The sequence below is a fragment of the Bos mutus genome, chromosome 16 (assembly GCF_027580195.1).
Source record: "Bos mutus isolate GX-2022 chromosome 16, NWIPB_WYAK_1.1, whole genome shotgun sequence".
Lineage (NCBI taxonomy): Eukaryota > Metazoa > Chordata > Mammalia > Artiodactyla > Bovidae > Bos > Bos mutus.
In genome coordinates, this window is record NC_091632.1 from 36,440,968 (window position 1) to 36,461,579 (window position 20,612).

General features: G+C 55.1%; 1 protein-coding gene across 3 annotated transcripts in view; it reads left to right on the forward strand.

The window, feature by feature from the left end:
* PRDM16 (PR/SET domain 16) overlaps window positions 1–17,933 on the forward strand; it is a 340,177-nt gene extending 322,244 nt beyond the window's left edge. For 2 of the 3 annotated variants that reach the window (XM_070385088.1, XM_070385089.1), the window contains exons 13-17: window positions 1,926–2,095; window positions 2,844–3,018; window positions 10,483–10,716; window positions 11,871–12,045; window positions 13,205–17,933. In XM_070385088.1, the coding sequence (XP_070241189.1) occupies window positions 1,926–2,095; window positions 2,844–3,018; window positions 10,483–10,716; window positions 11,871–12,045; window positions 13,205–13,339 (889 nt within the window). In that variant the 3' untranslated portion in view covers window positions 13,340–17,933. The remainder of the gene's footprint in view (window positions 1–1,925; window positions 2,096–2,843; window positions 3,019–10,482; window positions 10,717–11,870; window positions 12,046–13,204) is intronic. The other variant, XM_070385091.1, reaches the window with a different exon arrangement.
* Window positions 17,934–20,612: the final 2,679 nt, after the last annotated feature.

A 20,612-nucleotide genomic window follows, 5' to 3' on the forward strand; every position in this document is an offset into this window, starting at 1 on the left:
AGAGGATATTCCCAACCCAGGGATCAAACCTAGGTCTCCCACGTTGCAGGCAGATTCTTTACCATCTGAGCCACCACTGAAGCCCTACAGGTAGGGAGAAGCCACCCACGAGTAGGGGGTGGTAATTTGGGGGCTCTCACCCTCCCACCACAGAGAGCTGCCACCAGCTTTGAGCAGGAAAAGCTCAGCCCCGGGCCCCAGTGGCCAGCCTGGGGGTGTCAAGCGTCCTGTCTCAGGGACCCAGGGCCATTGGGCTTGCCCAGACTCCCCAGGTAGGGCCATCTTCTGAATGTCAAGTGTCAGACGAGCGCCTCCTAAGTGGGCGGGCAGCACTGGGGTGAGAGGCCAGGGCCCCGGGGTGTCCTCAGACACGTGTCCGTCCACAGGGCTGAGTGCTCGTGACCACTACACCGTGTTGGAGCGCGGCCACCAGGCTGTGTCCTCAGGACAGGTCCCCGTACCTCCCAGCCACGCCCTCTGAGCGGACCTAGTCTCCCAAGCCCTGCCCCGCCACACTGGCCGCATAGACTCTGCCTGCCAAAGGCCTGCCCGGTCAGCGCTCTGCCGTGCTCGCCTCTCTGCTTGTCAATCCACAGGAGCCTGGTTCCCAAAACAGGGAAATAGCTGAGCTCAGGGATGGATAAGTCAGTGCTCCTGTGCCTCTGAGCCGCGTACGGGCATCCCTAGAGAAGTTCTGAGACCAGGAGCACATGAGCGTGCCCACCAGCACGTGCACACCTATCACACATGCACCCGTAAGCATGCACATATAGCCTCACACGTGTGCATGAGCAGACTGACACACGCACCATGTGCGACTGGAGACCCAGAGCCAGAGTCCCCCTGCCATGGCCCGGCTGGACGCCCTGGACGGGTGGGAGTGGCTGGCCAGTGGTGGTGGCCTGGACCCCTGGGACGGGACGAGGCGGCCCTGTCTGCAGAGCTGTGCCGTGGGTCCTCAGTCCCCGACGCCCCACCCTCTCTGGTTCTTGTTTCTTGCTGCCAGTGTCTCTTGGGCCCTCACCATTGGTTCCCCTGTGATAACCTGGGGGACATCCCCCCCTCCCTCCTCTGCCCTGCCCTGGGAGAAGCCCCACACCCATAGGGACCCTGCACACGCCGGCATCTCAGATTGCTCCTTGTGGCAACTTCATGCTTTGCTCTGATAACTTGGTGTCATGATACTCGGACAACCGGAGCATCCAAGGAAAGAGCGTCTTTTTTCATTTCCCGAGTGCGCCACGCAGCCTGGCAGCAGGTGCCCCCAGGAGGGCACTAAGATAAACCAAGCGCACAGGGCTGGGGGCACCTCCACCAAAGGGGTCCATGGACAGGAGGCCATCTGACGGGGCAAGGCTGGGAGCCCCCATCACCCTGGGTCAGAGAAGGACACTAAGGAGGGTTGGTGCGGCCCTGCAGCCACTAGCCACTCTAGTGGACTGGCAGGCTGAGTCCCCAAGGGGGATGGGTCTGCTTGAGGACCCACTAAGAGGAGTTGGGACCAGGCCAGAGGAGGGGTCTGTCTGCCAGGGAGGAAAGCTGCAGGCAGCGGGTCTGGGCTCCTTTCCGGAAAAACCTGCTGGGAACATCTTTCCTGGTGCTCGGCCGCCCCCTTGAGGCCGCCGGGAGCACGCCACCCTCTGCTGTGGACCCTGCGCTCGGGGGACAGGACAGCAGAGAGGGGGAGATGCCAGGAGACACCAGGAAGTCCCGGTGCTGCCCACCACGGGGGCACAAGCCCCAGAGAGTCCCCTCCACCAGCTCAGGGCACAGTCCCACAGCATCAGCCACCCAGAGTCAGGGATGGGGGGACATCTGCTTCCAGGGACACTTGGCTGGGACTGCATCCCAGCTCTCCACCGTGGTCCAGGGGCCTCAGGGAGGCTGTGAGGGCAGGATCTCCGCTGAGGCGCCGTGTCTTCCAGGTGTAAGTACTGCGACCGCTCCTTCAGCATCTCCTCCAACCTCCAGCGGCACGTGCGGAACATCCACAACAAGGAGAAGCCCTTCAAGTGCCACCTGTGCAACCGCTGCTTCGGGCAGCAGACCAACCTGGACAGGCACCTGAAGAAGCATGAACACGAGCACGCACCAGGTGGGGGGGCAGCGCAGAGGAGGGGCGCGGGGGGCCTGGAGGATGGGGTGTGGGGAGGGGCGGGGAGCAGGGAGGGGGGAGGGGGGCCTGGAGGATGGGGTGATGGGTGGGGTGCTGGGGATGGGAGTGGGGCCTGGAGGATGGGGTGATGGGCGGGGTGCTGGGGATGGGGAGGGGGCCTGGAGGATGGGGTGATGGGTCAGGGTGGGGGTGCTGGGGAGGGGTGCCTGGAGGATGGGGTGATGGGCGGGGTGCTGGGGAGGGGGTCCTGGAGGATGAGGTGATGGGCGGGGTGCTGGGGATGGGGAGGGGGGCCTGGAGGATGGGGTGATGGATGGGGCGTGGGGAGGGGGTCCTGGAGGATGAGGTGATGGGCGGGGTGCTGGGGATGGGGAGGGGGGCCTGGAGGATGGGGTGCTGGGGATGGGGAGGGGGGCCTGGAGGATGGGGTGCTGGGGATGGGGAGGGGGGCCTGGAGGATGGGGATGATGGGTTGGGGCAGGGTGCAGGGTGGGGAGAGGAGAGCTGAGGAAGGGGCACACAGGCTAGCCCTAGGGGAAAGCCTGCAGTCACCCCTCAAGCCATCTTCATTCAGGGGAACCTTGTACCCTTGGGTTTCCCTAAGGGGGTGTTCCCTAAGAGTGCCCTGCACGTGCACCCCTTCAGCCACCTGTCCCCTCCCGCTGTGCCACAGTGGGTGGGGTGCAGCCGAGGGGCACCCTCCTCTGATGCTTCCCCCTCCCCACAGTGAGCCAGCATGCAGGGGTCCTCACCAACCACCTGGGGACCAGCGCCTCCTCCCCGACCTCCGAGTCAGACAACCACGCACTTTTAGATGAGAAGGAAGACTCCTATTTCTCTGAAATCAGAAACTTTATTGCCAACAGTGAGATGAACCAAGCATCAACACGAACAGACAAACGGTAAGAAACACGTCCCGGGGTCCCAGGAAGGTCTGGACTCTGTATGGTTCCCTATATGGTCATGCCCACAGCAGGCCCCCACCACAGCACCAGAGACCCCAGGCCCACAGCAGAGGGTGAGGCCTGCAGGCTCTGCAGCTGGCACCCTTCCCACCCACCAGCCACCCCGCCTCGGCTCTCTGCTTCTGCAGAGAACAAGCACCCCGGCCCAGTGGCGGGTGTCACACACTCAGTGCCACCAGCACACGGGCCTCAATGCACGGTTTGGCCTCAGTGTTAACACGTGCGGCCAAACGTCAACCAGGTGAGGGCTCCTTTCATGAGATCCACCACGCCTCTGCAACTCCAGGACAGGCTCATTGAATTTGACACATGAACGGTTTCTAGCAAGAGTGCTGCACACACACAGGCAGGAAAATGGCAGAATTGGGATCCTAAGATGTAGAGGCTGTAACACATTCCCTTCATCCCAGGCCTCGGCGGCAGACTCAGAGAGGCCGGACTTCTAGTGCTTAGGGACGCGCTCCCCTGCTTCTGCAGAGGAAATGAGGCCCAAAGGATTGGGCATCTGGCTCCAGCCCTTCTGCCCATGGGTGGGCTGCCAGCCCAGAACCCAGTTCCCTCCCACCCAGGACACCCGGCTTCCCAGGGGCTTGTCTGCTCCCCGCAGGCGGGCTGCATCTCCTTCACCCTTGGGGCCCCCGAGGCAGAGCAGGGGCACTGAGCAGACCTTCAGGATGCACGAGCGGCACATGGGCTTGGTGCCCTGGCTGTTTCTCGCTCTTCTGAGTGGCTAAATCCATGCCCAGGAAGGTGATCCCACCTGGTGCCTCGGTGGGCTCAGAGGAGGAGACATGGGAGAGGCTGGCCATGGGCTGCATGTCCCCGAGCCCCAGCCCTGCCAGGCACCAAAGACCTTGATATCGGGGCGTGGCCAACAAAGTGCCTGGGTCCGTCCCCGGCTCTGGTCACGTGTGATGGTCTAGTGGGAGCCCAGCCCTGCCATCGGCGCCCAGGGTGGCGAGCTTCATTCTGGCAGCACTCTGGGCTCCATCTGAGAGCCGTCCGTGGTTCAAGTTCTGAGGTCTCCACCTTCAGAGTAAGTCATGGACCTGAGCATCCAGGAGCCAGGCCATGAGGCACATCCTGGCTGATACAGGCTCCCCTGAGCTGTGACCCCCTGTGCCCAGGGCAGAGCCAGACAGGGAGCTGACAAGGACAAGCCAGGGGCGTCCTCCCTGGGGTGGGTGGCCCTCCAACGCTGTCCCTGAGTGGCAGACCCAGCTCTCAGCCATACAGAGGACACCCCAGGAGAGTCACCAGGAAAGACCGGGTGTCCCCAGAGGGACGAGGGGCTGGCACCACCCTGACCCCACAGAGCAGCATTTTAGCCAGGGCCCCAGGGGTGGGGGCGGTAAGTGAGACTCAGACACTGGCCCCACACCCCTCAGAAAGCCCAGGGCAGAGCCAGCCTACAGACCAGGCCCTCGGACGGCCTGTGTTAACCCACCCAGAACCAGTGACCTCCTCTTGACAGTCCATTATAACTCAGGGCCTGCCAAGCTTCCTGACCCCAGAAACCCCTGGGCCAAACCCTGTCCCCTCCCCAAATTCCTCTGTTGACATCCTGACCTCCAGCCCCTCAGAGTGACCTGATTTGGAAGTAAGATCTTCTCAGGGGAATTAGTTACGATGTCATTCTGAAATCAGGTGGCCCATATCCGATAGGACTGGTGTCCTTAGAAAAGGGAGAAATTGGGGATTTCTCTAGTGGTCCAGCGGCTGGGAATCCACCTGCCAGTGCAAGGGACGTGGGTTTGGTTCTTGGTCTAGGATGATCCCACAGGCCTCAAGGCAACCAAGCCCGTGCGCCACAACTCCGGAAGCCTGCACACCCTAGAGCCTGTGCTCCGTAGAGAAGCCCCCACAGTGCGAAGCCCATGCTCTGCAACCAGAGAGTAACCCCCACTCTCAGCAACTAGAGAAAGCCCAGGCAGCAGTGAAGACCCAGCGTAGCCAAAAATAAATAAATAGACTTTTTTAGAAAAAGAAAATGGGGAGACACCGTGTGCAGGTGAAGCAGTGGGTGATGTGTCCACAAGCGGAGGAGCCCCAGGGGTCACCAGCAAAGCGCCAGAGTCCAGGGAAGGGGCTGGGAGGAGGCGCCGGCCCTGAGACACCTGCAGCTGGGGCAGCCGCGGCGTCTGTGAGAGGCTGAGCCAGACCTATCTGCGTGTGCTTGGGAATCTCTGGAGGAGGCACGGGTCAACCGTGGCCTGCCACAGGGTCAGGGGCACGGACTACAACCGTCCAAGGAGCCCTGGAATGCTGGTATAGGTCCTTTTGAAGGAGGTTGCCATAGCCACTATTACCCCTACCAGAGTTTGGCCTCGGGCCAAAGTACAAGGAGGGAACACAGCCCCATCCATCAACAGAAAATTGGATTAAAGACTTACTGAGCATGGCCTTGCCACCAGAACAAGACCCAGTTTTCCCCACAGCCAATCCCTCCCATCAGGAAGGTTCCACAAGCCTCTTATCCTCATCCATCAGAGGGCAGACAGAATGAAAACCACAGTCACAGAAAACTAACCAAACTGATCACATGGACCACAGCTTTGCCTAACTCAATGAAACTATGAGCCATGCTGTGTAGGGCCACCCAAGACAGACGGGTCATGGTGGAGAGTCCTAACAAAACAGTCCACTGGAGAAGGGAAAGGCAAACCACGTCGGTGTTGTTGCTTTAGAAGCCCATGAACCGCATGAAAAGGCAAAAAGATAGGAAAGATGAACTCCCCAGGTCGGTAGGTGCCCAATGTGCTCCTGGAGAAGAGTGGAGAAATAACTCCAGAAAGAATGAAGAGACAGAGCCAAAGTGAAAACACTTTCAGTTGTGGATATGACTGGTGATGGAAGTAAAGTCGGATGCTGTAAAGAACAATATTGCATAGAACCTGGCATGTTAGGTCCATGAATCAAGGTAAATTGGAGTGGTCAAGCAGGAGATGGCAAGAGTGAACACTGACATTTTAGGAATCAGTCAACTAAAATGAACCGGAATGGGTGAATTTAATTCAAATGACCATTATATCTACTACTGTGGGCAAGAATCCCTTAGAAGAAATTAAGTAGCCCTCATAGTCAACAAAAGAGTCCAAAATTTAGTGCTTGGGTGCAATCTCAAAAACGACAGAATGATCTCTGTTCATATCCAAGGCAAACCATTCAATATCATAGTAATCCAAGTCTGTGCCCCAGTCACTAATGCTGAAAAAGCTGAAGTTGAACAGTTCTATGATGACCTACAAGACCTTCTAGAACTAACACCAAGAAAAAGATGTCCTTCATTATAGGGGACTGGAATGCAAAAGTATGAAGTCAAGAGATACCTGGAGTAACAGGCAAGTTTGGCCTTGGAGTACAAAATGAAGCAGGGCAAAGGCTAACAGTTTTGCCAAGAGAATGCCCTGGTCATAGCAAACACCCTCTTCTGACACATGACATCACCAGATGGTCAAACCAAAATCAGACTGATTATACTCTTTGCAGCCAAAGATGGAGAAGCTCTGTACAGTCAGCAAAAACAAGACCAGGAGCTGACTGTGCCTCAGATCATGAACTCCTTATTGCCAAATTCAGACTTAAATTGAAAAACACAGGGAAAACAACTAGGGCCATTCAAGTATGACCTAAATCAAATCCCTTACGATTATACAGTGGAAGTGATAAATAGATTCAAGGGATTAGGTCTGATAGACAGAGTGCCTGAAGAACTATGGATGGAGGTTTGTGACATTGTACAGGAAGCAGTAATCAAAACCATCCCCAAGAAAAAGAAATGCAAAAAGCCAAAATCTGAGGCCTTACAGGTAGCTGAGAAAAGAAGAGAAGCTGAAGGCAAAGGAGAAAAGGAAAGATATATCCATGTGAATGCAGAGTTCCAGAGAATAGCAAGGAGAGATAAGAATGTGTTTTTAAGTGAACAAGGCAAAGAAATAGAGGGAAACAATAGAATGGGAAAGACTAGAGATCTCTTCAAGAAAATTAGAGATACCAAGGTAACATTTCATGCAAAGACAGGAACAATAAAGGATAGAAACAGTATGAACCTAACAGAAGTAGAAGATATTAAGAAGAGGTGGCAAGAGCACACAGAAGAACTGAACAAAAAGGATCTTAGTGACCCAGATAACCACGATGGTGTGAGCACTCACCTAGAGCCAGACATCCTGGAATGTGAAGTCAAATGGGCCTTAGGAAGCACTGCTACAAACAAAGCTAGTGGAGGTGATGGAATTCCAGTTGACCTATTTCAAGTCCTAAAAGATGATGCTGTTAAAGTGCTGCACTCAATATGCCAGCAAATTTGGAAAACTCAGCAGTGGCCACGGAACTGTAAAAGGTCAGTTTTCATTCCAATCTCAAAGAAGGGCAATGCCAAAGAATGCTCAAACTACCATATAATTGCACTCATCTCACATGCTAGCAAAGTAATGCTCAAAATCCTTCAAGCTAGGCTTCAACAGTATGTGAACCACGAACTTCCAGATGTACAAGCTAGATTTAGAAAAGGTAGAGGAACCAGAGATCAAATTGCCAACATCCGTTGGATCATAGAAAAAGCAAGAGAATTCTAGGAAAACATATACTTCTGCTTCATTGACTCTGCTGAAGCCTTTGACTGTGCGGATCACAACAAACTGTGAAAAAATTTTTCAGGAGTTGAAAATACCAGACCACCTTACCTGCCTCCTGAGAAATCTGTATGCAGGTTAAGAAGCAACAGGTAGAACCAGACATGGAACGATGAACTAGTTCCGAATTGGGAAAGAGGTATGTCATGGCTATATATTGTCACCCTGCTTATTTAACTTATATGGAAAGTACATCATGCAAAATGCCAGGCTGGATGAAGCACAAGCTGGAATCAAGATTGCCAGGAGAAATATCAATAACTTCAAATATGCAGATGACACTACCCTTATGGCAGAGAGCAAAGAGGAATTAAAGAGACTCTTGATTAAGGTGAAAGAGGAGAGTGAAAAAGCTGGCTTAAAACTCAACATTCAAAAAAATGAAGATCATGGCATCTGGTCCCATCACTTAATGGTGAACAGGTGGGGAAACAATGGAAACAGTGACAGATTTTAGTTTCTTGTGCTCCAAAATCACTGTGGATGGTGACTGCAGCCATGAAATTGAAACATGCCTACTCCTTGGAAGAAAAGCAATGACAAACCTAAACGGCGTACTTAAAATCAGAGACATCTCTCTGCTGACAAAGATCTGTCTAGTTGAAACCATGGTTTTTCCAGTAGTCATGTACAGATCTGAGAGTTGGACCATAAAACAGGCTGAGCACCGAAGAATTGATGCTTTTGAACTGTGGTGTTGGAGAAGACTCTTGAGACACTGTTGGACAGTAAGGAGATCAAAGCAGTCAATCCGAAAGGAAATCAACCATGAATATTCATTGGAAGGACTGTTGCTGAAGCTGAAGCTCCAATAATTTGGCCTCCTAATGCAAAGAGCTGACTCACTGAAAAAGACTCTGATGCTGGGAAAGATCGAAGGCAGGAGAAGGGGACAACAGAGGACAAGATGTTTGGATGGCATTACTGATTCAAAGGACATGAGTTTGAGCAGTCTCTGGAAGATGGTGAAAGACAGGGAATCCTGATGTGTTGCAGTCCACAGCGTCACAAAGAATCTGACACAACTGAGCAACTGAACAACAACGAATCTACTGGAGGGGAGAGGGACGATCCCTGCTGTTTGAGCCATAGCCATGTGCTGTGTTAGGCTGGCCCTGGGGACATTCTGCACCCAGGCAGCTGTTTGGAGGCCTGGCTACTCGTTCTGGTTTCCTCTCTGTCTGAAGCTGTCTCCAGCCAGACTCCCCTCTCTGTCCCCGCTGTATCCATCCCCACCCTCAACGAGCGCTGGTGTTTGACGCAGGCCTCCCACCAATGAGCAGATTTCTGTGCAGGGCGAGGCACGGTGCCAGGACAAAGTGCTCATTCATGGTCGCTGCTCCCACAGAGAAGGGCTTGTATATAAACGCACAGAGACTCAGGTTCAATTAAATGACACTCAGGGCTTTACGCTGTCCCAAGCTCCCCACCTGTGCTGTCCATCGGCACTCAGGGTGGGGACTGTTCTCACATTCCCCCGGAGGGCGTGGGTTCTGAGATGACAAACCCCGCCCAAGGGGACCTGCCAAGACCCGTGGAGGGAGGCAGGACCTGGATCAGGGGTCCTCACCACTGGTGGACAGACGTGAACCTGATGCCCAACATCAAGGGAGACACATTAGGGTCCTGCCTGTCCTGGAGAATAGGTCAGCTGTCAGCAACTGTATACTCTACGGTGGAAAGATGAGAAGTGAAGACGAGGTGGGGGCGGGGGGGGGGTGGCCAAGAACTGAACCACCTGGAGCTTCCCAGCCCATCCACTCAGCTCTGTATTTGGAGATGGTGACCACTTGGAGAAGACATCCCTCTTGCCTTAGTGCCCCAAGCAGGACCCTGAGTCTCTCCCGACAGCAGGGGATGGACTCCCATGGGCTGTGTGAGGTCCAGAAGGGGTTGAGTCCGGGGGCTCAGAACTCCAGTTCACAAAGCATGTGCCTTGCTCCCCATCCACCTCCACCCACGTGCGGGACACCTGCCCAGGTGGCCTTGGGCCCAGCCCATGTGTGGCCACGGCACCTGGTCATGAACTTGCAGATGAACCGAACAACGCTGTTGTCATTTTTCTCAAAGTAATGGGCACCCTCTTCCTCACCGCTCGCTTTCTCTTTTCAATAATGAGGACCAGAATGGGAAAGGCCCCCAGCTGCAAGGACCCCTGGGGATGAGGGGAGGAGCCTGAGCTGCAGGAGAGACAGCCCAGTCTCAGAAACACACTCACCCTGGAGGGTTTCCGTCACCGACAACAGCCCAGTCCACATGGCCCAGAGCCCCAGGTCCGAGATACTCCATCTGTGGAGGGCCGCCCAGTCCTCGTGCCCTCGTGGCAGGTGGGGAAGAGCAGGCACTCATCAGGGTGGGGCCGCACACCTCCCACACTCCGAGCCTCCCCAGGGATACCCCTTGTGCAGGGCCCAAGCCCAGTACCAGCTCCCAGGACCCCTTGCCCTCCAGGCCAGCGTAGCGCCCTTCCCGAATCCCTGAGTGTCCCGTGTCTACGCCAGCATGACAGGAGCCTGCTACCCAGCAGTTCCTGCCCAGCTTCATCCTGGTCCTGGGCAGGTGCCCTTCCATTTTTTAATCACTTGAAACAGCGGCCGAGGACGGAGACGGGCTGCGCAGAACCCCAGCTCTGAGGGTCTAGTGATAGAGAAGGGCAGGCTGCCATCGGAGGGGGCTGGGGGCATCAGGGATGGCAGGGGGCCAGAGCCACTGGAACCAAGTTGCTGCCTCAGGACATCTGTGGTCAGCTCCCCCTGTGTCATTTCAGGCCGGAAGTCCAGGACCTAGATGGCACCTCCCAGTGCCCGGGCCTGGCCATCAGGAAGCCAGAGGACGTGGAGGAGGAGGAGGAGGAGGAGCTGGAGGAGGATGATGACAGCCTGGCAGGGAAGTCACAGGACGACACCGCATCCCCCACACCCGAGCCTCAAGGTGCCTATGAGGACGATGAGGATGAGGAGCCACCCACCTCCCTGGCCGTGGGCTTTGACCACACCCGAAGGTGGGCACCTGCCCTCTGTGGGCCCCAAGTGCTTGGGCCCCGGGCAGGGAGATGGGCAAGCACCGAGGGGGTGACCTCACTCCCACACCGTCCACCCTGCCAGCGGGGTTCTCTCCTTCCCAGTAGGTGTTTCCACTGCAAGGACTTCTGTGCACAGGTCAGGGTGAGACCGGGCCCCAAACTCACACACACATGCACACATACCTGCACACACATGCACACAATGCACATGTACATACATGTACACATGTGGACATGTGCACGTGTACACACAGGCACGTGTGTGCGTGCGTACATATGTGAACACCACATGTGCAACTGTGTGCACACCCTCGCCCGTGTGGGCACATGTGTATACATGTGCACACATACACACTGTGGGCACATTTGCACATACATGTGTGAACACCACATGTGCAACTGTATGCACACCCTCGCCCGTGTGGCCACATGTGTATACATGTACACACATGAAGGTGCATGTTTATACACATCTGTGTATACATGTGCATGCGCACACATGCTTCACCCAGTCCAGAAGCAGAGCAAGGCAGGCAAAGGCTGAGAAGGAGCTGATCAGGGACCCGTGGGTGATCTCCAGCCCCGCAGAACCAGGAGTAGTGACGTCTGTCTTCAACAGGCTGTGGGTGGGGTTGAGCACCAATGATTTTGAAAGCTGGCAGAGGAGAGCCTCTCCTGCTGTGTCCCCACTGCTCACCGCCTACATTCAGCACCGGTGATGCCACCAGCATTCAAGGTCCTCCTGGGGGTGGCTGGCAGATCCTGCGGGCCCTTCGGAGATGGCCCACTTCCTCCCACTCTGGACCCTGAGAGTGGGCCCCCCAGAACAACCCAGATTTCGGGAACCAAGACCTCTGCCCTGCTCCCAGCCTGTGCTCTGTGCCCAGGGACCCGGCGCCCTGCCTGTGCTCGCAGTGTGTGTGCACGCACGGACCTCCTGTGTCCTCCATCACTTTCCTGTATCTGTGTGGCTTCTGTCCACGTGTCCATGTGTCCGTGTGTCTGTCTCCTGTGCATGTGGCTCGTGGAGATGCTGTGGTGTGCATGCAGGCACGGAGCTGGCCATGGGGCTTCAGAGAGGCGGCCGAGGCCAGACAGGCTGACAGCAGGCCCCTCTCCGGTCATTGGTGCAGGTGTGTTGAGGAGCCACCAGGCGGTCTCTTAGCTTTGGAGCCGATGCCGACTTTTGGGAAGGGGCTGGATCTCCGCAGAACAGCTGAGGAAACGTTTGAAGTTAAAGATGTGCTTAATTCTACCTTAGATTCTGAGACTTTAAAACAGACCCTGTACAGGCAGGCTAAGAACCAGGTAGGTACCTACCAGAGCCTGCCCCCGACCTTCCCCAGGCTGGATGGCAGGCCCCAGCTGTGCCTCCCCGACCAGGGACCACCTCCCTTCTCTCTGTGGCCGTCCCATGTCTGCATGGGGGACACCCAGGACTCCAGCCCTCCCATGCCCATTGCTTTGGCTAGAGAGACCCCCAAATGATTCCCTTTCCATGAAAGCAAGGGTGGGGAGAGGTTGAGAGCAGATGAACGAGAGCCAGACCCTCACAAGGGCGCTCCCCCAGTCCCTCAGTGATCCTGGACATGAGGGTCCTGGCCCTCATATACCCGGAGGGTGGTATCCACTGGCAGTGCCCTCGTGGCTGCACTGGCCTCCCTCTGCCTCTGCCCAAGCAGGAGTGATGGTAGCCCAGGGTCCTCTCGAGGGACGCTCCCCCGTCGGGGTCACGGGCTCCAAGCTGCAACTATGGCGAGTCAGCAGGGCACAGGCTGGCCGGCATGACTCACCCTCAGCCTAGGGGCTGCAGGACCCTGCTTATTTTCAGCTTGGGGGACTTGGGGTTCCACTCAGCTCTCCGCAGCTCACCCAAGTCTGAGCAAAAACCGTCTGCGTGTCTGTCTTCGTCTCTTTACTAATCCTGTCCAGAGTGTGAAATTGGGTGGACACACCCCACCCCACCTGCTCTGAGCGGCCCTGGGTCCCATCCACTCGTGCTCTGGGGGCCAAGCTGGGCTCTGGGCCAGAGGCACATCTGCTCTCAGCTCAGAAATGCTGCACACCACGTCCCTGAAATGGCTCTGTGCCACCACCACGGTCATCCACACTGGACAGGGCCCACCAGGCAGGGCCTGCGCCTCCTTGATGGGGTCTCAGCAGTAACCACCAGCACCCTGGTCCCCCTGAAAAGCATGCTTGCCTGTGAATCCATGCTGATCACCAGGGATGTAGGGGCACCTGCGAGGGCGGATGTGCCCCAGAGAGGCTGAGGGTTTTAGTGGCCCTCTGCAAAGATGCCTCCTCTGCAGGCCAGCCCCCAACACCTTTGCCCCCGCCTCACCTCTGGGTCTGAGGTCAGTGGGAGGGGGTGGGAGGCCGGGAGGGCATGGGCTGGCCTGGGGTCTACAGGACCCACCCCACACCACTCACCTGCACTCCTGTGTGTGCCCTCCCCTCCATCCAGGCGTATGCAATGATGCTGTCCCTTTCCGAGGACACTCCTCTCCACGCCTCTTCCCAGGGCCCTCTGGACGCTTGGCTGAACATCGCGGGAGCCACGCCAGAGTCTGGAGCCTTTAACCCCATCAACCACCTCTGACTGGCCTGAGAGGGGCTGGGGTCAGAGTCCAAGTGAGGCCACCAGGGCCCCCGACTTCCCAACAGAAATCTCCATGGCAGAAGACGGAGGCAAGGGCCTTGGGAGCCTGTGCGGCCTGGGGCCGAGGAGACCCCTCCTTGTCACCTGTATCTGACCACTCCTCCACATCTGTTCCCCTCTCCATGGTCCAACTCTGACTTTTGCAATGAAAACTCAGAACCCGGCCTCCTTGGAGCCATCATAGGGTTTCACTGGCTCCAAGCATCAGTCTTGAGAACAGCCTTCAGTTGGTACAGCTCACTCTATCCGGGCACAGCACTGGGGGCTGCCTCACAGAGTCAACCCCATGGGCAAGGACGGGGTTTGAACCCCACACCGAGGCTGGTGGGCCTCTCCCAGGCGCCGTGTGGCATCTAGGGAGGGAATGGACATCTGGGCGTGCTCTAAAGAGGGAATCGCCCTGACAATTTTTATAAAGAAAATGACAAGAATGATCCTTTTGGTAATCTTATTGACGACAGAGTCTATTTAAGCATGTGGTTTTAAAAATAGACAGTATTTTTTAAAAAAAAAATCACAAAGTGACTTGCAAATTGTTTTTTAAAAGTAATTTTGCATTGCTTTGAAATCTCAGCTTCTTTGCAAACCCAAACCTGCCTGGGACCCAGCCCTGCGTTTGGGGGTGTTCTTTATACTGTAGATAATGGAGAGATTTTCTATCCCTGACTGTGTTTGTAAAGCCAAGGTGATTCTGGGCACCCCGCCCCCAGAACCGAGGGGCGGAGCCCACTCCCGGGAGCAGTTTGAGACTGTGCCTGGAATCAGATACAATGTCCTGGGCTGGCCCAAGGCTGGGACTCAGAGATGTGCCTGTCATTGTGTGACATGGGATTCATGCCCGCGTCCCCCACCCAGAGGGAGGTCGGAGCAGGGACTTGGTCCCCAGCGCAGAAGTGGCCAAGCCCCTCCGCCCACCCCCCCACCATTCTGCAGAAGGCGGGGCCCGCCATCATCTTGGGATCTCCAGCACCCACCCACCCCACCCCTGCGGATGGACAAGAGGAAGGGAGTGGGCACCCCCCATAGGGGCTGCCGTGGGGTGCACTCCAAGGCTCCTCTGCTCCAGGCTGCCAAGCTCCATGCTCACCTGAGACCCCAGGACACAACTGCCACTTCGCTCTTTGTGTGGGTTCTTGGCGGGCGGGACCCGGCTCCAGAAGGACGGGAGTCCAGGTGTGACCTCCACAAAGAGCTAAGACAGCACAGCCCTGAGGGGACGGACGGCACCTCCCAGGACCAGGCTGCTCTCCACTCGATGGGCTTTAAATTATTCCCATAGGGGCCAATTTCAAATAATTGTTGTTGTTTTTTTTTCCCTGATGGAATTGACCTTAATCTGTATATAACTTGTAATTTTTTCTAATTCATTTCTTTTCTTATTTTATTTCTTCCTTAACAGTATTTTTGGCATTAGACATTCTTATTGTGAAGAAATAATGTTAATATAAGTATCTAGTGAAGGACCAAAACCGTGTAATAAGGTTGTGTGTTGTGTGATCAATAACCAGGGAGTGGGGCGATTTTTAATGTGCCAAATACCCCACGTCCCCCACCCCCCAACGAATCCTGCTGCCCGTTTTCCAGACAATCATGTGTTTTTGTTAAATTTGAGTTTCAGTTGCATTTAAGACAAGTGCTCTATTTATTTCTTTTATTGTTTGGAAGAAAAACGAAGACTAGCATCCCAAGAAGAAGAGGAAAAAAACCCGCCCAAGTTGCCCTAAGAAATGTGTGAAAATACAAACGGTCATGGAGTGGCCAACCGTCCAGCCGCTCCAGGCCAAGACAATCGTCCGCCTGGGCACTGGGGGTTCGGCTTCACAGTGGGGACCTGTGGATGGGGATCCCCAAGGGCGCACAGACCTGCAGATCCTAGCGAAAGGATTTGGCCTTTCCCGGATCCGGTCAAGGTACCACTCAGAGCGCCTTCCACGTGGGAACAGGCTGGAACGTGGCCCCCAGGGCGGTCAGAGAAGCTGCTGGCAGAGGAGCCGCCTGCAGCCGCACCCACAGGGATTTACAGACACGGCTGCTCGCACCACCTCAGAAGCTTCCTTCATCCCACCCCCGCAGTGGACCCTCCTGGTGTGTCGCAACTTCCAACTCTCCCTCGGTTGAGATGGGACCCCTTTGAAAAGTCAACCTCAGATACCACCTCCCCATTTCTGTAAACCCAAATTATATGATTTCTTCTGCTAAACAATAAGGTGTGTGCTTTTTTTTGCGATTTGACTCTCTCTGTCCAAAGCAGGATGTTTGGGCAGGTGGAGGCCTGAGTGTCTGTTCCCTGCAGCCCAGCCCTTCCGTTCACCTCTGGTCTCTCTGTGACAGTCACGGTTGGGTCTCTGTAGCTGATCTTCTTAAACTCTGACTCTTCCTTCTTTCCTTCCCCATCCCCAAGAACCCTGACTGCACATTTTAAGTCCTGTTTTTTGTCCCTCTTGAAAACAATTAGAGTAAGCCCAGTTTCTCCTCCAGCCTGAGCATTTGGCAGATTCAGTGGCGGGGAGGGTTCTGTCCTCCGACCCTCAGATAAAAAGAGCACTTATTTCCTACGTCTGGTGGGTCCATGAAGCCTGGCTTCAAAGTTGAGCATTGTCCCAACCACAGTCAGCTGCCCCTCCCCAGGTCTTCTCTGCCCCCAAGGCTCCAGCACCAGCCACCTGCTCAGACCCAGGGGGACGCCCTGGAGGGTCTGGGAGCTCAGGCTGGAGAATTCCGAGAGCCCAGCTTCATGGCACGGATGCAGCTGGTGGCTGGCTGGCCAACCAATGCATCTGTGGGCTGGTGGCCAGAGTCAGGGCTGTAAACTAGGAACCCCACTGGGCTAGCGTGCTGGGGCCAGGGCCCTTCACTCCAGCCTCATCCACTTCCCTCTTTGGGCTGCTGACTCACCCCCAAGTGGAAATTTGGAAGGAGGTCTCCTCACTCTTCCCTCTTCTGCCCCTCAGACCCCAACCCCCACCTTGGGCCCAACTCTTTCATTCCCAGGACAAGCGGGTAGGACCCCAGGACTGCTGACCCTTTGGCCAGCCAGCCCTTCATAAGGGAGACCCAGAAGCCTCTAGTTGGAACCCAGAGGCATGCATTTCTGCATCCCACCTGGAACCCTGGGGTGGGGATAAGTGACTGGGGTGGGCCTGAGAGACTGCCCAGCCCTAGTGGCCTTCCCATACAATGCCAAGAGTACGGCCAGTCCACCCAGACACTGATTGGCCCTGGAAACCCTGAGGGCCCTTGTCCTGCGTCCTGGCTGCTTCCTCAGTGAACATTCGCAAAGCACTTGCCTGAATACACATCCCTTGTGTTAGCCCCGAAGCCTCAAAGCACTGGATTGTGGCACCCCGGGCCCCACCCCCGCCCCCCCCACTACTGCCCAAGTGACTGAAATCTACTGAGCTTACTCACCGTGCTGTCCTGGGAGGGGCAGGGGCAGCACCCCCAGAGAGCACCCTGCACTGCTGCCTGGGGCGGTGGCGGGGAATGGACGGGGAGCCGGGCACCTCGCTCCCCTCCCGGCTGGGGACGCAGGGACATAACTGCTCCTGGTCGGTGGAGGTCAGCCGGGTCTCAAAAGCCATGAATGTCTCTGTAGCGATGCGTGATACTGTGACTAAGACGTCCTCACGAGATGCCAAGGAGCGTCCCTCTCCTCCTGCCATTCCAGTGTTTATGTCTTCCTTCTTTTCTGTCACGGATTCGTATTACCACTTGTGGGGGAAAAAAAAAAGTAAGAGAAGATAGAATGAAAAGGCAGCTTATGTTTCCAGATGTGCAATTCACTCATGAACAAAGTTATCCTGAAGGCTCCTTTCCGCACACCTCTCTTCCTCGTTCTCCTCCAAATGAGGGAAGCTGAGCCCCGTGTCCACACGGGACTGAGGGCATCCATACGCGTACGCTGGTGACACTCCAAACCTGTGCGTCCATGTCATCCTTCGCCATCGTTACATTATGATCCGGTTTTTTTTTTTTTTTTTTTTTTTCTTTTAGAGCTGTATAGTGTTGAAAAGAAGTCAAGTGTAAATGTCTGGTTTTTCTCCATAATGTTTTTTTTAAAAAAACCATTGAGAAGGAGGCTGGTGTATGTCCCACGTCCCCCGATTGTAAATTTGCTTCCGTTCTAAGTAAACTGCATGGCTCGTGTGTAGTCATTATTGTGTCTGTTCGTGAAATTTTTACGAAAAGGAAAATCCCATAGATGCACTTATTAAATATGTGATTAGAGTCTGCGTCCTCGAGACTAGGAGTCTTGAACTGCCCACATGGAAGACGCAGTTCTTAACATGGAAATCGCTGTGGGAGAAGGAAAGGAAAAGACACCAAGTGTAGGAATCATTCAGAGAGTAACTCTGCAGATTTCATTTTGATGATGCTCGTGATAAAGACAAATGTACGTGTGTAGAGAAATGTCTTTAAGCTGAAGCCTAGGAGAAGCTGATTTTGAGGTTGATGCTGTAGACTAGGACTGTATACCAAATGTAATCTTTCCGATGCTACAATGAATTTATACATGAGATTGATATGCAATAAATCTGTGTGCTTTTCTAAGCCTCTGTGCCTGCCTGCTTCACTCAGGGAGAACAGAGGCCTCGGAGGGCTGGGGAGGGATGGTGAGAACGGACTCAAGAGTTAGGGTGTGGCTGGTGGGGAGGCTCGCCAGCCCTGATGGAGAGCCCCTCGTGCCATCCTCCTGTACCCCTCCCAGGGCAGGTCCCCTTGCTGTTCCTGTTTTCCAGAAAAGAACAAGTTCAGAGAGGGCACCAACTACCCAGGACAGCCTTGCAGTGAGAGTGCTGGTCTCCAGCTGTGCCCTCCTCCAAGTGTGCCCACCTCAGGACAAGGTGACCTTTAGGTATGGCCCCCAGGTGTGCCCTGCTCCAGGTGTGGCAGCCTCCGTGTGTTTCTACTCTCCATCATAGTGGCCTTCAGGTGTGTCCACCTCCAGGTGAGCCTACCTCTAGGCATGGCACCCTACCGGTGTGCCCACCTCCAAATGCAACTGCCCCCAGGTATTCTTACCCCAACATGTCCCTGCCCCCAGCGCCCATGCCCATGAACTCTCACCAGGGCCTCTTGATGGAGGAGAAGCCCATCCTATAAGGCCAGCCCCAAATCTGCCCCCCTCTGAGAGTAGACCTCCCCACCAGCCAGCCCTCCACTTCAGCTGTGTCTGCCCCACACACTGCTTCCAGCCAGGGCCTTAGCCTGACCCACCAGCAATGGCCAGATGGATCAAGGCAGAGCAAAGGCCAGGGCTGCAGGAGGAGCAAACACAGCCCCGCAGGGCACCCCTCCTTCTGTGCACCCAGGCATTCCTTCTTGGGGCCCATTTGTCAGGTTGCACAAAGAAATGAAGAACAGATGATGAATAGGTGAATGGATGGATAGATGGATGATGGATGGATGATGGATGGGTGGATGGATAGTAGATGGACAGATGGATGGGTGGATGGATGGACAGATGGCTGGATAAATGTATGGAAAGATGTGTGGATGGATGGATGAATAAATGTGTGGGTGGATGGATGATGGATAGGTGGGTGGATCCCCTATGAATGGATGGATGGAACGATGGATGAATGATGGGTGGGTGGGTGGATGGATAGCTGGGTAGATAGATGATGGATGGGTGGTTTGCTGTAAGAACCCTCACTCAACATGGATCTTGAGACCTCCAGTGCCTCTGAAGGGGGCTGAACCTGCTCTGAGAGAGGTAACAGAAGGGGGCAAGGCCTGGGTTCCTCTAAATGGCAGCATCTCATAGCCACCAGAGGGAAGAAACTGCAGTTGACCTTGGAACAATATCCCTGGGCCCAAATCTGGGTACTGAGTCTTTTCACTTTCTTCACACCTTCAAGTATGTGTGTCTCCAGGGTAGCACTGGTTGGGGGAAGCAGTTAAACATTTTAAGGTGATTTCTTCCCTGGTGTGACTGTCATCCTGTGATCTGAATCCTGTGGTCAGATATGGGCTTTGCCCTGGAGTTCCAAGCACAGGGATGGCTTGAGAAATAAATTTCCATTCTCAGAGGACAAATGATGCAAATCACAGAACTGGTGAATGGCCACACTTCCAAAAGCCATTCACCAAGATGGAGTGACAGTCTCTAGCCCACCCCGTTATGCCCTCCCAAGCTCCCCAGGCAGGCTGCCGTCAGGGGCCAGAGCTCCCATCTTTGTTCAGCCCAGCAGCCTTTCTCTATGCCCTCCACCCCCGAAGGGAGAGGAGTATCCCGGGACAGGAGCCTGTCTGATAAGAGCCCTATTGTCAGGGGACCTCAGAGGGAAAGAGCAGAGGCACAGAGAACAGGCTGGCAAGCCAACGCTGTCTCCCTGAAGCCCAGCTCCTGGCAGGGAAGATCGAGGAAAAAAGCTCCATTTTGGAAACAAGGGGGGTGAAAATCAACAGGAGAAAAATGTGTCAATGAGAAATCTGTTTTCTGGGAAAAGAGATGCTTTTGAATTCCCCTTCAGATTCATTTTGGGCCAAGTGAGCCTGTTGGTTATTTGCAGAGAAGCTATTTTGAGAATCATTAACTTCATTTCTCGGGGCAACAAAAGTCTTCCCCAAAATCAAAAAGTATCTTATTTCAGGGTAAAATGGCTAGACACAGGCTGGCTTTTGTGGGAACAGATGGACGAGCAAGAGGGGCCCAGGATAACAAGATGCTCAGAGCAGGGTTCTGGGGTGGGAGGTGGCTGCTGGCCACAGCCTGCGCTGTGGTCCTCACGAAGGGAAGAGCGCTGTGCACAGCACTGCCGGGCCACATCCTCCCCAAAACTTACACCCAGCTCAGGAAAGGGAGGTTTGCTCCAGAGCTTCAGGACAGAGAGGACAGAATTCCATGGTTATAAGACAGGGAGGCCTGAGCACCAGTTGAGGCCCAACAGAGAGGCTGTGAGTGCAAGTGAAGGTCGCTCAGTCATGTTCAACTCTGCAATCCCATGAACTATAGCCCGCCAGGCTCCTCTGTCCACGGAATTCTCTAGGCAAGAATATTGGAGTGGGTAACCATTCCTTTCTCCAGGGGATCTGCCCAAACCAGGGATCAAACCCAGGTTTCCCACATTGCAGGCAGATTCTTACCATCTGAGCCACCAGGGAAGCCCAACAGAGAGTCTGGGGAACCAAAACCCCAAGGGAGGTAGTTGGCTCTTTCTCCTAGGATCCAGTTAAAACCCAGGATTCATGACCCACCAGGCCTTGGAGC